Source organism: Temnothorax americanus, unplaced genomic scaffold (assembly GCF_048541705.1).
Source record: "Temnothorax americanus isolate GAGA-0224 unplaced genomic scaffold, ASM4854170v1 Scaffold26, whole genome shotgun sequence".
NCBI lineage: Eukaryota > Metazoa > Arthropoda > Insecta > Hymenoptera > Formicidae > Temnothorax > Temnothorax americanus.
Window position 1 is genome coordinate 1177919 of NW_027509401.1, and position 13461 is coordinate 1191379.

At 35.7% G+C, this 13461-nt stretch overlaps 2 protein-coding genes across 21 annotated transcripts in view; one reads left to right on the forward strand and one right to left on the reverse strand.

Annotated features, from left to right (window-relative positions):
• LOC143899235 (uncharacterized) overlaps window positions 1-13461 on the reverse strand; it is a 157941-nt gene that overhangs the window by 118879 nt on the left and 25601 nt on the right. The gene's annotated exons all lie outside the window — the stretch shown is intronic.
• Window positions 1-13461, forward strand: part of LOC143899226 (uncharacterized) — a 35486-nt gene that overhangs the window by 9794 nt on the left and 12231 nt on the right. For 8 of the 9 annotated variants that reach the window (XM_077409338.1, XM_077409337.1, XM_077409341.1 and 5 more), the window contains 3 exons: window positions 3317-3490; window positions 8146-8264; window positions 8531-8677. In XM_077409338.1, the coding sequence (XP_077265464.1) occupies window positions 3317-3490; window positions 8146-8264; window positions 8531-8677 (440 nt within the window). Of the gene's footprint in view, window positions 1-3316; window positions 3491-4461; window positions 6084-8145; window positions 8265-8530; window positions 8678-13461 lie in introns of those variants that run through there. The other variant, XM_077409346.1, reaches the window with a different exon arrangement.

Here is a 13461-nt window from a genome sequence, read left to right on the forward strand (position 1 = left end):
TTATCATTACAAATGAGGAAGCAATCATTCATCATCACTATTGCTCCTATTTTATTTAACTCATAAAGCTTCTCTTATGAGGAAGCTTGTATTTTATTTGATGCATAATTATTAGTATTTATTAGTTTGGCTTTATCATGGAGGAAGTTTTATAAGCGAAATAAAATAGTAGCAATGGTAGCGATCTGCAATGATGAGGAAGCAATGTGCAAGTTTCTAATTTGCACACTTTTTTTAATTTTAACTTTTTTATGAATTAATAGAGGGTTAGCTTAGTAGCACAAGTGGGGTTTTACAATCGACGCAATGTCAAATCGATGTTAACTTTGGAAGTTTAGGCTACATGGTCTATATATGGACTTCACATATGAACCTTTGATCGCGTATAAAGCTGGGTCTAATCAACCCGAGAAAAAGGATTATATATAATTTTATATATATATATATATATATATATATATATATATATATCTGTATATATAGGCAGATCCATTACTTTTCGACCAAAGGTTGCGGGGGTGGGTCATCGATTTTGATGCCGATTTTTTCCTCGAAAGTACACTAGAAAAGGAGATGATTTTGAAAATTTAAGCCCGATTTGATCAAATCTGGCCGCTGAAGAATTTTTTGGATTTTGAAAAAAGTCGATTTTTCAGTCATTTTCAAAAATTTATATCTCAGCTTCTATATAACTTAGAGACTCGTTTGAGGCCGCATTCTTTTCTGTAAACCCTTTACTTTTAAGGAAAAAATTTGTCATTGGTTTACACTCAAGTCCGGCTTCACGGCGAGCTGCTAAGTAAACCACTGTTTTAGAGAAATTTTTCCTATTTTTGAAATGCTGTCATATCTACAGTTTTCGAAGTAGAGGGTTGATCAACAACTGATATTTTTTGTTCAGGTATACTCTGAAGAAATCTACTTACTTTTTGCTTGATTGCTTTTATTTCGTTAAGTTATGGCATGTAATATACCGCGTCCGGCTTGCGTGTAATATCGAATCTTGAATAAAGTGCATGTACTATCCCATGGCAAATTGATTACTGTCTCTGGGCCTCTCATCGAACTCCCGATCCCGTAAACCAGTCCGCGTTCGATAAAGACAGGCCGTTACAATAGTTTATATAGTCTTATTTTTTCTCTAAAGTCTATAAAGTCTCCAAAAGGGGTTACCAATTTTTTTCTTGCAACGTTTTCCGCGAACTATTAATTTGTTAATAAACCGAATTTTAAAGAATTATATATGAAACAGGGGTAGAATTTTCCGGGAATGGCAGTGGTGGGGTTAGTTTTTTGATACCGATTTTTTTTAAACCGGTTGTGTAGTTTTTGATGCCCCTATTTTATATATAATTTTATAAAATTTGGTTAATCAGTTTTTGAGTTATAGAAATTTTGGTAAGTTTGGCTGTTTTTTTAAACAGAAATCGGTAACCCCTTTATTATTAGCAATTTTGCATTTTTTTTAATGCGATATTTCGACGTTTTAGAACATAAGAAACACATTGGCATCAAAAACTAAAAAAATAAACGGGCACAGTAATAACTGTGCCGCAAACACGTAAAACTACGTCAACTGTCACTATTTCATGTTAAAGTATTCAGCGAAGAAAAGTAGACGTAGGGCTACGTTAACTGTCTTTCGCTAAATAATAGTGACAGTTGACGTAGCCCTACGTCTACTTCCCTTCACTGAATACTTTAACATAAAATAGTGACAGTTGACGTAGTTTTTTATTACAGTCGTTTTGACAAAGTGAAGTTGGTACCCGCGTGTAAGGCACTTCGTTTTTAATTAATTACCTCTATCTGGGATTAGTTACATGGTGTTATTATACATTTCTGGAAACTAGAAGTTGCACGGAACAAGGTGATACCAATTATACATTTATTAATACATTAATAAAATTTTTTTCTTTTTGAGACTATTTTGACTCACTGCAACGCTGTAGCTACCTTAAGGGGATCCTGCAGCCGTATGATTTACCGACATTATCGTTTTTAAATGGATCTTTTAATTGGCTTTATAGAATTGCAAAAATCTTTTACAGAATTAAAGTCCGCACAAAAATCTAAGGTAACAACGCAATTTTATATCAAAAACACCAAAAAATTAAAATATTACTTATTTTGGCACATACAATTGTCACCTGACGACAATATTTGCTTAAAAAAAAATTCTGCAATTTATACATACATAATGTTTATCATCCTCCCTTGGAAAAACATGTAGGAATAATAATTAAAGTAATTTAAATCGACCGTAACTGGCAATATATAACGTCTTTACCGATATAAACAAAAACTGTGAGCCAATTTGGTTTGTCGGATTCACACAGCACATTTTCAGATCATCATCGAGACATTAATTTCGACTATAGGTTTTGATCAGTTGATGTAATTTCTAAATTCAATAGTTTAAATTTTTTTATTGCGAAAAAATATTACCCCAGCCAGGGTTTGAACCTGGAACCTCCCGTATACCGTGCGGGTGTCGTGCCAATTCGACCACTGGGGCTGTGGTAATATTTATCGCAATAACAACTATAAAATGGAGAACCGATGCTTCAGTCGACGGTGTATAATAAACAGAATGATAAATTTATTTTGCCAGTGAATAGAATAACAATTAAAGTAATTTAAATCGACCGTAACTGGCAATATATAACGTCTTTACCGATATGAACATTGAAAAACTGTGAAAAATTTAAACTATTGAATTTAGAAATTACATCAACTGACCAAAACCTATGGTCGAAATTAATAATGTCTCGATGATGATCTGAAAATGTGCTGTGTGAATCCGACAAACCAAGTTGGCTCACAGTTTTTCAACAACGATAAAAATGACAACCTAACGTAATCTGTCACTTTCACCGTCCGATCTACTAAGAATTTGCCCTCAGCGCACGCGTATACACAAATGGTCACTCACGGCGCACGGCGCGCACTATGAAAATTGAAACTGTGTTATATTTTTTTAATTTGAATGAAACACATTTAAAAATAGACGGAATTATAGAATATTGTCTATAGAATGAAATAAATATTCTTTATGAATCAATAAGTGTGGATATTTATTGATTTTATTATTTTTTAATCAGATTTGGACGCAAATAGGTGCATTTAATTATAGTATTAATTAATATTACTTACAATTATTTTTATATTTATACACAAAGTTCCTTATCATTTATAAATAAATATTTTAGTTATTAATTAATATTTAGTTTAATCATTAATTTAGCTTAATAATTATACATTTTTTGATGCGCAAACATTGAGCTATTACTTCCTTGATCATTCTATTTTATAGGTTCTCTTTCACAAGGTGCTTTTAATACTCTCGGTGAGTCGTTGATGCGATTGGATCTCAGCGATAATGAATTGTCTCACATAGAAGATGGTGCTCTTTCCGACGTTCAACACTTGCTGTTTTTGAATATATCTCATAATTCCCTTAGCCGCTTCAACAGTGACGTCTTCAAAGGCAAGATTATTTTTATTATTCCATGGTTTTAAATTATTTGCAATTTTTTTCCTATATGCTAAACATTTCTTATTAAAAAGTTAATATTTATTTCGCTAATAACATTTTCTTGAGATTTCATTATTTTATAATTTAAATAAACTTTAGCAAAAATTAAAATATCAAAGGTGCCTAAATAGGAGATTGTTATAAGTGTAATTTTAAATGAACACTTAATATTGTTATAAGTCTTTTATTAAAGTATCCGTAGTTTATACTATTACAATGCGACTCTCGTAGGACCACACGACACGACTATTCGAGTGTTCCCAAAACTCTCCCCCTGCGCCGCCTGGGGGTTTCCGCTGTCCTTACACCAACCTAAGACTATGCACAACCATGACATCTCCCCCTTTTTACTTTTTTATCCTTATCCTTATCCTTATCCTTATCCTTATCCTTATTTTTATCTTTATCTTTATTTTTTTTAAGTTACCAGTTTTTTATTAACTACACACACATAATCGTTTAAGTACGCCGGCTTTTTTACAACTCTGCCTGATCTTGTTCACACATACGGTGTACTTAGAATTGGTAGCTTAACGCTCTCTTGAACAACCGTTTGATCCCTTAAAGGCTCAACAATGGACTGACTTGACAGCGGTGTCTCTTCCAAATGTATTTATATTTGTTAAATGTTATTCCTTTTGATAGATCTTTCTTATTACGTTTAATCAACTGACCTTGCTCTATTTTTATTTAGTATGTTCTTGGATTTGAATCCAGTCCCATTACAATTCCACTTTTATGTGATACTAGTTTGTTTTCACTGTGAATCTTGACTGTATCCTCTACCTTAAACTCTGGAAGTAACTTCGCACCTCTGTCATAATACCTCTTTTGCTGAGCCCGACGCTTTCTTAATATATCCGCAAACTGCTCTGACTCTACTCTATTCTTATAGTTACAACTCGGTATCGAATTTCTTATTTTCTTCCCATAGATAAGTTCTGCTGAAGTAAAACTACTCTCATCGATTGGCATATTCCTATACTGTAATAACGCCATCTTCTTATCTTTCCCTTTCTGAATGGTCTTTTTCAAAATCCTTTTTAATGTTTGTATGTGTCTTTCTGCGAAACCATTTTATTGATGATGTTTAGGAGTAGTGATTACATGTTTAATGCCCCACTCCTTTACAAAATCCACAAATCTACCACTTGTGTACTGAGGTCCCGAATCTGTGTACAATATTTTCGGTTTTCCGAACCTAGCAAACATTTCTTTTAAGGACTTTATCGTCGTTTCTGTAGTTAAATCCTCTAGATCATTTATCTCTATAAATTTACTGTACGTATCTACTACTAGTATAAAATGCTTTTCTAACAAATAGAAGGTATCTGTAGCTAGAATCTCCCACGGTTCTTCCGGAATTTCTTTCTCTACCATTAGTTCTTTACTATTATCTGTCTGATAGCTTTTACATAAATCACAATTTCTTATGAGATCTTCTATCTGTTTGGACATTCCTGGCCAAAATAACGACTTCTTGTCCATCGCTTTACATTTCTTTTTACCAAAGTGATCATAATGTATCTTTGATAGCATAAGTCTTCTCAACTTTTGGCACTATTATGCAAGTATTTTTTAACACTAAACCATTACTTTCAGTGAGTTCTTCTTTAAACGAGAAATACGGCTTTACTAATTCTGTTAGCTCATGTTTATTTTCCGGCTCGGGTCTGTCTTTCTGCTTGATAACTGCTATCTCCGTCGTCGGTACAAACTGTTTTACCTGCTGTTCTGCTAATTCTGCCGCCTTACATATCTGCATTGTTTTCTGTAGCGTTAGATCACTTTTACGTAATAATTTATCTTTCAGTCTTTTATCGATAATACCTGCTACTATGCGATCTGTAATTAAGCGGTCTTTTAATGTTCCAAAATTACACTCGGTGCTTAATTTTCTCAGTTCTGTTAAATACGCATCAAATATTTCCCCCGATTGTTGATTCCGGGTGAAGAACAGATGCGAATTTACATTTTTGTTCTTTACCGGCACAAAATATTCTTTGAACTTCTTTAACACCGTATTGAAGTTCTTACTCTCTTCTTTGCTGAGTGTAAACGTGTTGTACACGTCTATACATGCGTTACCTATGCAGTGTAGCAGCAACGCAACTTGTACTTCACTCGGTAGTAGTCTCTTCTTATCCAATCTCTTCTATCGGTGTTAGTATGTTAGAAATACGGAGATGTCGATAACTTTTGGATATGGCTACAGCCATCTATTGTATCAATAATATAATCTTGCGGTTCCATGAATGAATACTAGATGGCAGGTCGTTTCCGCCTAGTAACTATTGCAAGCGGACGCGCGAGCAACGCGACGCACCGAGTTCCGCTCACGCTAGCATCACGTGACAAGAAGGCGAGTGGAGGGGATGCGCAAGCACGAACGTGCAAAGAGACGATCCCGGCCATTCTCAACTATTCGGTCAAAAGTGAAACAGTTCGAGTCACGTACCGGGCATTCTGCCACGAGAATCTTTTATCGGGAACATGTTCAAGTTCCGTTTAATACTTATCGCCTATACCGTATTAATTATTCAAGGTATATTATTGCCCTTGTCGTTGCTAGTATCGTTTTCAATGCTAATGTCGTCTTCAACGCCCGTATTAATCGCTCATGTTGTAATGTATTTCGGTGCCGTGAATTCACACACGAGTCCGTAAAACTCAGTTACCATTCGAATCACGAATAACGTTATCAAACACGTAAAAGAAAAAAGAAGAACGACGTATATTCCGGGCTCAGCCAAGCTTTTTGTATATTGAAAATCAAGAGCGGCCATCAGTAACTTCGTTCCTCTCACGCAGCGAGACGGAATAGCCGCCATTATCCTGATTATCTGGAGAAGGGAGCACACCCGAGTGACGCTTCCGAACGCAGCCCGTACCGTCATGCCTGACCTAACATAAATCGAGTCCAACCGCACTACTATTGTGATATTTTTTTACAATCATCCCACGTAATAATGTAAATGACATACTTGACACATTTAACAGCTATCACCCGCGTTTGAAATCTACATGCGAAACTGAAACCAATGGCTCTATAAACTTTTTGGATGTGACGATTCTGAGAGATGGCGAATATTTGTTAACAAACTGATATAGGAAACCTACTTTCTCAGGACGTTACATTAATTTTCACTCATGTCACCCCATTAATTATAAGATCAATGTTGTTACTAATTTGGTTGACAGAGCTATTCTACTATCAGATGATCGCTTTCATGAGTCAAATGTTTGCATTGTCAGAAATATCCTTTCTGATAATTGTTACCCCACCGATTTTTGTGACAAACATATAAAGCGAAGACGCATGTTCTTAAAAAACCGTGACTCCGTTAGCGATAAATTACATATCGAAAGACATCCTATCACTATTCCATACATTAAAAATTGTAGTGAAAAAATCCGTAGGGCTTTACGAGACAAGGGGTTTGATGTGGTATATACTGTTCCTAAAAAACTTGATCGCATCATAAAAAGAGAGAAAGACTGCTTGAACGACGTTAACCGCATGGAGCTGGTATATAGGATTGATTGTCTCAATTGTGACGCGTGTTACATCGGACAGACTAAGAGAAACCTGGCGACTAGAATTAAAGAGCATCGTGCTGATATTAAAAAATATCCTAGCAATCATTCCGTAGTCAGTAAACATAAGACCTCTTGCGACCATGAATTTAATTGACTTAGTCCCAGTATTTTACACAGTGAGAAACATTTCAAGAAGAGAGAGATCGCGGAAATGATATTTATTAAGAAAGACAACAACACTATTAATTCACAGAAGGACACAGATAACCTTCCGTGTATATATGACAAAATAATAACTTTAATGTAAGCGCTTTCCATTATCCCCTTCTTTGTTTTTCACTTAGTCGTCCGTTGTCATCTCGAGTGAACACACCGCTCAATACGATTGTAATTTAATTTGTGATTTTATTAATCGACACACAGAATATGTAAACATTGCTCTTTTAACTTTTTTTATTTTATTCTTTTTAATCTAATTTTCTTTTTATTTATTTCATTTTATTTATTTTATTTATTTTTTCTCAACTTTTTTTAACTACTCATTGTTATATTCTATTGTTCCTTTGTTTCTCTGTGTCAGTTTGTTGACTTATTGCTGCCACATTTGTACAATGAAGTGTTCTGCAAGCGTTTAATGGACTGTTGCACTTGATAAGGACCAGAATCTCGGTCGAAACGCGTTGTGCTTGAAAATAAAGATTGCCAGTTTGGTCGAAGCAAACGAGTTTTTATTGTTTTATTACTTACTGGCGAAGGAAAAGGATTTTATGATATTTTTTTAATTAATAAATAATTAAATATGATTAAATCGTGCGTGTAAAATCATGTTATATTATTATAATTATTGGGATGTTGTGTAATGTTTGTCAATATGTTTGTTTTCAATTACCTCATGACGGACTGTTACTTGACTAGTTGTGTCGGCGTGTGCGTGTGCGTGCGCGCGCGCGTGTGTACTCGCAGGATTCTTATCTCAAATCTGTATATTTTGCATCACGTTGTGATAACGAAATAGAAACAAAACTGCAAGTTTGTGATAAAAATAAAGGTTATCTTAACGGTTTCAGGAATTTTCAGCTTGCTGCAATTAGATCTCTCGGCTAATTTCTTCCAGGAGTTTCCCACTGATGCATTAAGACACTTAACGGACCTAAAATTCTTAAATATCTCTAATAATTTTATTACCGTAAGTATTCTCGTACATAACGTCTCTTTTATCGTCAATACACGAAAACATTTAACTACTACGTACTTGAAGCCGAATGATTAACTATCGAGGCTTGTTTTTATATATATTTTATACATTGCAATAGAAAAGATAAACATTTAATTAATTCATTATTTTCAATCATACATTATTTTAAATCCATCATATTATAAATTAAATTTCAAAAAGCGATTTTTATTAAGAGTAAATTAGGAGTAAATTACAATTCTTTTTCTTTTTTGCAGGAAATAGAACGGATACATCTGTTAAGCTTGAACGAGTTGCAAGTATTAGATTTGAGCCGTAACAACATAGGTCGACTCGGAATTAATACATTCTCTAATCTTATCGCTCTTATAAGACTAGATCTGAGCTTCAATGCGCTGCGCACGGTACATTGTTGTTTCTAACACAAAATCACAAATATGATTGAGATTAGAAATCAATCTCATAATTTTATTTGTTTTTCCGTAACCCCTTTTTAAACAACTCCATGTGTTTTACATTAATACTTCCATGATTAAGACGATAAATATTACTATACATGCTTCAGTGGTCGAATTGGTAAAGTGTCCGGCACGGATTGGAGAAAGGTCCAGGTTCGAATCCTGGCTGGGATAATATTTTGTGCAATAAATTCTTTATAGTGATTTAAAGATGTTTATTAGCATCAAGAAGTAAAATCGATTATTGATTTAAGTATGTTGGATTTACTGTTCCAATAAAAAACTGTGTTTCAAGACCAACAAATAATCGGCGATTATATATTTTTCCATCTGTTTGAGTGGAAAAAAGTATATAAGTCACACAAAAATATCATTAAGGCTCCTGGGTAGTCACGGTGGCGCCGTACCGTCGCGGCAGAAATAAGAACTCTCTCCTCTCACTCTCTCCAATAGAGAATTCTGTCTTGTGACATGTTGACAACCTATTTTGCGTTGCGTTAAATTTCTTTATTATTCGCTCTGTACTTGTGCTATAACGTTTAACGTATTCGTGAAACTCGTAAAATTGACCGTATGGTAAGATTTGTAAGAAATACATGCGGAAGGAACATTCTCCACTCCTTTCGATAGTCGAAAACGGCTTGTTTTTCCGTATGTTTAAGCTTCGTTTTATGGCTGTTTGTTTATTGTCGAGAGAAAAGGATAGTATCCGGTCAATTTTAGAAGTGTGCTGAAACGATCTATAGTGATTTTTTATTGAAATGTCTTTTTATTTCGGAAAATACCGCAACATAAAATAGGGTAATTTCTCGCCTTGATAGCAAGAAATTTAATATGGCTGCGGTGACTACCCAGGAGCCTTAAGCTACAAAGATCTAACTTGATCGAAGAAGACATCTCTACTTATGAGAAATTGGTTTATATCTTTTTAGATGTACATTTACACTAAAAAAATTAGGGGATTACTTTTTCTCACAACAGTAAATTTTTGCCCATTTTTAAACTATGATTACTCAGCAAATAATTTAAAAAATTTATTAATTATTAATAATTTTATAAAAATTGAAAATGGTTTTGCGGGAAAAACTCTCTACTGCAACGTGCTTTTGTTTAATTTTCACTCAGTTTAATACTTAAAAACGGACAGATAGGCTTGAGGAAAGGGAGCAAACGGTTGGCCCGAAATGAAGGAGGAGATCGAGAGACAAAGACTTGGAAAGGCGAGGAAGGCAGGGAAAACCAAGAAGTGAGGTGGAGTTGGGGTTGGAGGAGGCGTAGAAGAGGTCGAGGAAATAAAGGTGAAGTCGAGGGTGGCACGAGTGAAAAGTGGTGCGAGGTAGAAATTAAGGGACTCTTGGAGGTTAGGATGAGGAAATGGAAGAAGAAAGGGCAAGGACGGAAGAGGTGAGAGGGGGAGCAGTGGCCTGGAGCAAGGTATGGCAGGCTAAAGTGGCAACGTGGGGCCCGCTGGTTGGTGGTCGGCGAGAAGAAGGCACGGTAGCGGTACGGGTCTGGCCCGGCGCGGGGGGTCGACTGCTCCAAAAGAGCATGTTGGCACCACTGCGGGACGGCGAGACGTGGCGCGCAGGAGTACAACGTGCAAAGCGGGTCGGTAAGAAGGAGAAAGAGGAGATACCGACGATGCAGAAGATGGCGCGAGAGGTGAGCGGATGGAAGTTAAGGCGGGTGCACAATGAGTATAGACAGTATAGCACAACAGCGAATGAGAGAAGAGCAATAGAAATCGGTAGATCGAGGATGGTGGGTCGATTGAAAAAGATGAACGCTTGGCGATAGCACGTGGACCGTGGTAGTAAGGCGTAAGGCGTAGAGTACAGTGGAGAGACGGAGAAGCAGAAAAGCGGAAAAGAGATTGCAAGGAAAGCAAGGAAAAGGGCAGAAGAAAGGGAGAGTAGAAGTGAGTGAAGACAGGGAGAGAATAAAGAGAAGGAGAAAGGTAAAAAGTGGCGGAAAAGCGGACCGAGGCAGGATTGGAGAACGAAGGAAGAAGATAGGAAAAGCAACGGGAAGACGCAAGAACGGGAGGAAGTCGATAGATCAGAAGCGGAAAGGACAAAGATTGTAGAGAAGGCAAAAAAGGAGAAGGCGAAAGGATAAGTTAGGGTGACAAATAGGAGAATATGGATAGAGGAGGACGAAAAGTGGAGGTGGAACGAGGAGAGAAAGAAATAGGAGAGAAAAAGTAGGACAGAAATGAGGGAAAAAAAGGGTATAGGAAGGGAGACGGAAAAGATAAAAGGCAAGGAAGGAAGGGAGTAAGAATGTATGAGGCCGCATAGTCAGGTCGGAACAGGAAGCGCAAGAGATTGTATTGAACTTCCGTTGACAGCGCCGTTGTAAGAAAGGAGGACGAGATAAGGGAGTAGGAGAAGGGAAGGGTGCAGCGAGGGAGAGGGAAAGGATAAGAGACGAGAAAGGGAGAAAAAAGGAACAATAATGTATGAGGCCGCTATGGCTAGATCGGGACAGGAAGCACAAGTGTCATGTACAGGGTTGGATACGTCCCTTCAAAACGCCAATGTTGTTGGTAGAGGATGTAAGATTGTAAGTTTGTACAGGGTTGGGTACGTCCCTACAAAACGCCCTTTTAGACCCTTTTGGGGTAATAAAGTAGATAGATAGAAAAGATACTTTATTACCCCAAGGGGTTTAAAAGGGCGTTTTGTAGGGACGTACCCAACCCGGGTAATAAAGTAATTAATACTGAAAAACGTATTTAGCTCTGAATAAAGACGTATTTAAGATATCCAAAATTTTTAAATTTGCAGTCTTCCACTGCCTAACAAAAAAATTGGCGAACATAATCTAATGATACTATCTCAAAGTAGGGACTTTGCCTTTTTAAATAAAAAAAACTTTGTTCTACGATTATTTAACGAGATATCGCAATTTAAAGTAAACCCTATTTTTTAATAATTTCAGCACGATACCGCCAGCATTTGCATAACCCGATGTGTATCATGGGGAGGTTGTTTGGTCAGATTTTGCACATCATGTATGTATGTGTATGTGTATGTGTATGTGTATGTGTATGTGTATGTGTATGTGTATGTGTATGGTGTGTACTGTTATGTGTGTACATGTAGAGGTTTTTTTTAGTAAAAAGTGTTGCCACCTCTTCGCCATATTACTCTGCGTAATTTTGATCTCATATTGATGCATTTTTTTTACATCAAATTTTCCAAATTTGACGCAGTGCCTCTTCAATCTGATGTAAAAGAATGCATCAATATGAGATCAAGATTGCACGAAGTGATACGGCGAAAAAGTGGCAACACTTTTCTTACTAAAAAAACCTCTACATGTACACACATACACATGTACACATACGCATACATACATGATGTGCAAAATCCGACCGAACAACCTCCCCATGGTGCACATTGGGTTACGTAAATACCGGCGACAGATGTTAAAATCATGAAAAAACAGGAGTTACGTTAAATTGCGACATCTCGCTAAATAATCGGCGTAGGACAAAGTTTTTTTTTTCATTTGAAAGGGCAAAATCCGCACTTTGAGAAGGTTAATAATTATGTTCGCCAATTTTCTTGTTAGGTAGTAAAAAACTGCAAATTTCAAAATTTTGGATGTCTTAAATACGTCCTTATTCAAAGCTGAACACGCTTTTACGTATGAAACTAAGTAAAGATTGAACAAAAACACCTTATAGTAAAGTTTACCCTATAAAACCCTTAAAAAAAATTTTTTTACGTTAATCAGTCGCTGAGTAATTACAGTTTAAAAATGGGAAAAATTTACCGAGAAAAAGTGGGCCCCTAATTTTTTTGTGCAGTGTTTTGTGTTTTTGAGCATATTCTAGTAAAATTTATTTTAAAACATATTATTTTCTTAGATGTAGGGGAGACCGTGGCAAACTCGACATGATTTTTTCAAAGGCAATCAATTTTCAACAATTAATTAAAATTTTCAAGCAAATTCAATGACACACATTTAAAGAGTGTTCTTTCAGGTACAAAATTGCTTCAGGAAATTTTGCTGTACGACGCTTTGTTTTGCACTCAGGAAAGGAAAAGTGACGCAAAAACAAATTTTCAAATTGAAAAATGCCGGAGCAAACTTGACACTTTGCTTGATCGACAATCGACACAATTTGATCTGGAATTTATTTTTTATTGTCTGAAAATAAAAATACATTGTTTATCATGTATTTAGAAAGTACAAAAGTCCGGAATAAAGTAAAACAGTTATTGGAAATAATGAAAACAAAAGTTGTTAAACTTTCAATTATCTTCATCTAAACTCATGTCTAAAAAACAATTAATACAGGTAAACTCGCGATCGCGGACGTGCGTACACATTAGTCATGAGCCATACAGTTGCATGACAATCATAATTTGTTATTGAAAGCCGATGAAATAGCGTGGTGTCAACTTTGCCCCGGATGTTGTTTTTCACTTTTGTCACTCCAAAAACATGAAAATTTTAAAAATATGCAAAAACTATTATCAGATTCATACAAAGCATCAAATTTCCCATCAAAATCACTTATATATATGTTCGCAAGAGTAAAGCTTGATGAAAAAGAAGAAAACTAATCGAGAGATCAGAAAAGTTACTTTTTACACCATAAAAATTATACTATAACTCTGAATGTCACCAAATTCCACCAACTTGATATTACTGAAACATAAAAACGCATTTATAGTAAGAAAGGCAAGTTTCTACGATAGATTTAAATTGGCAAA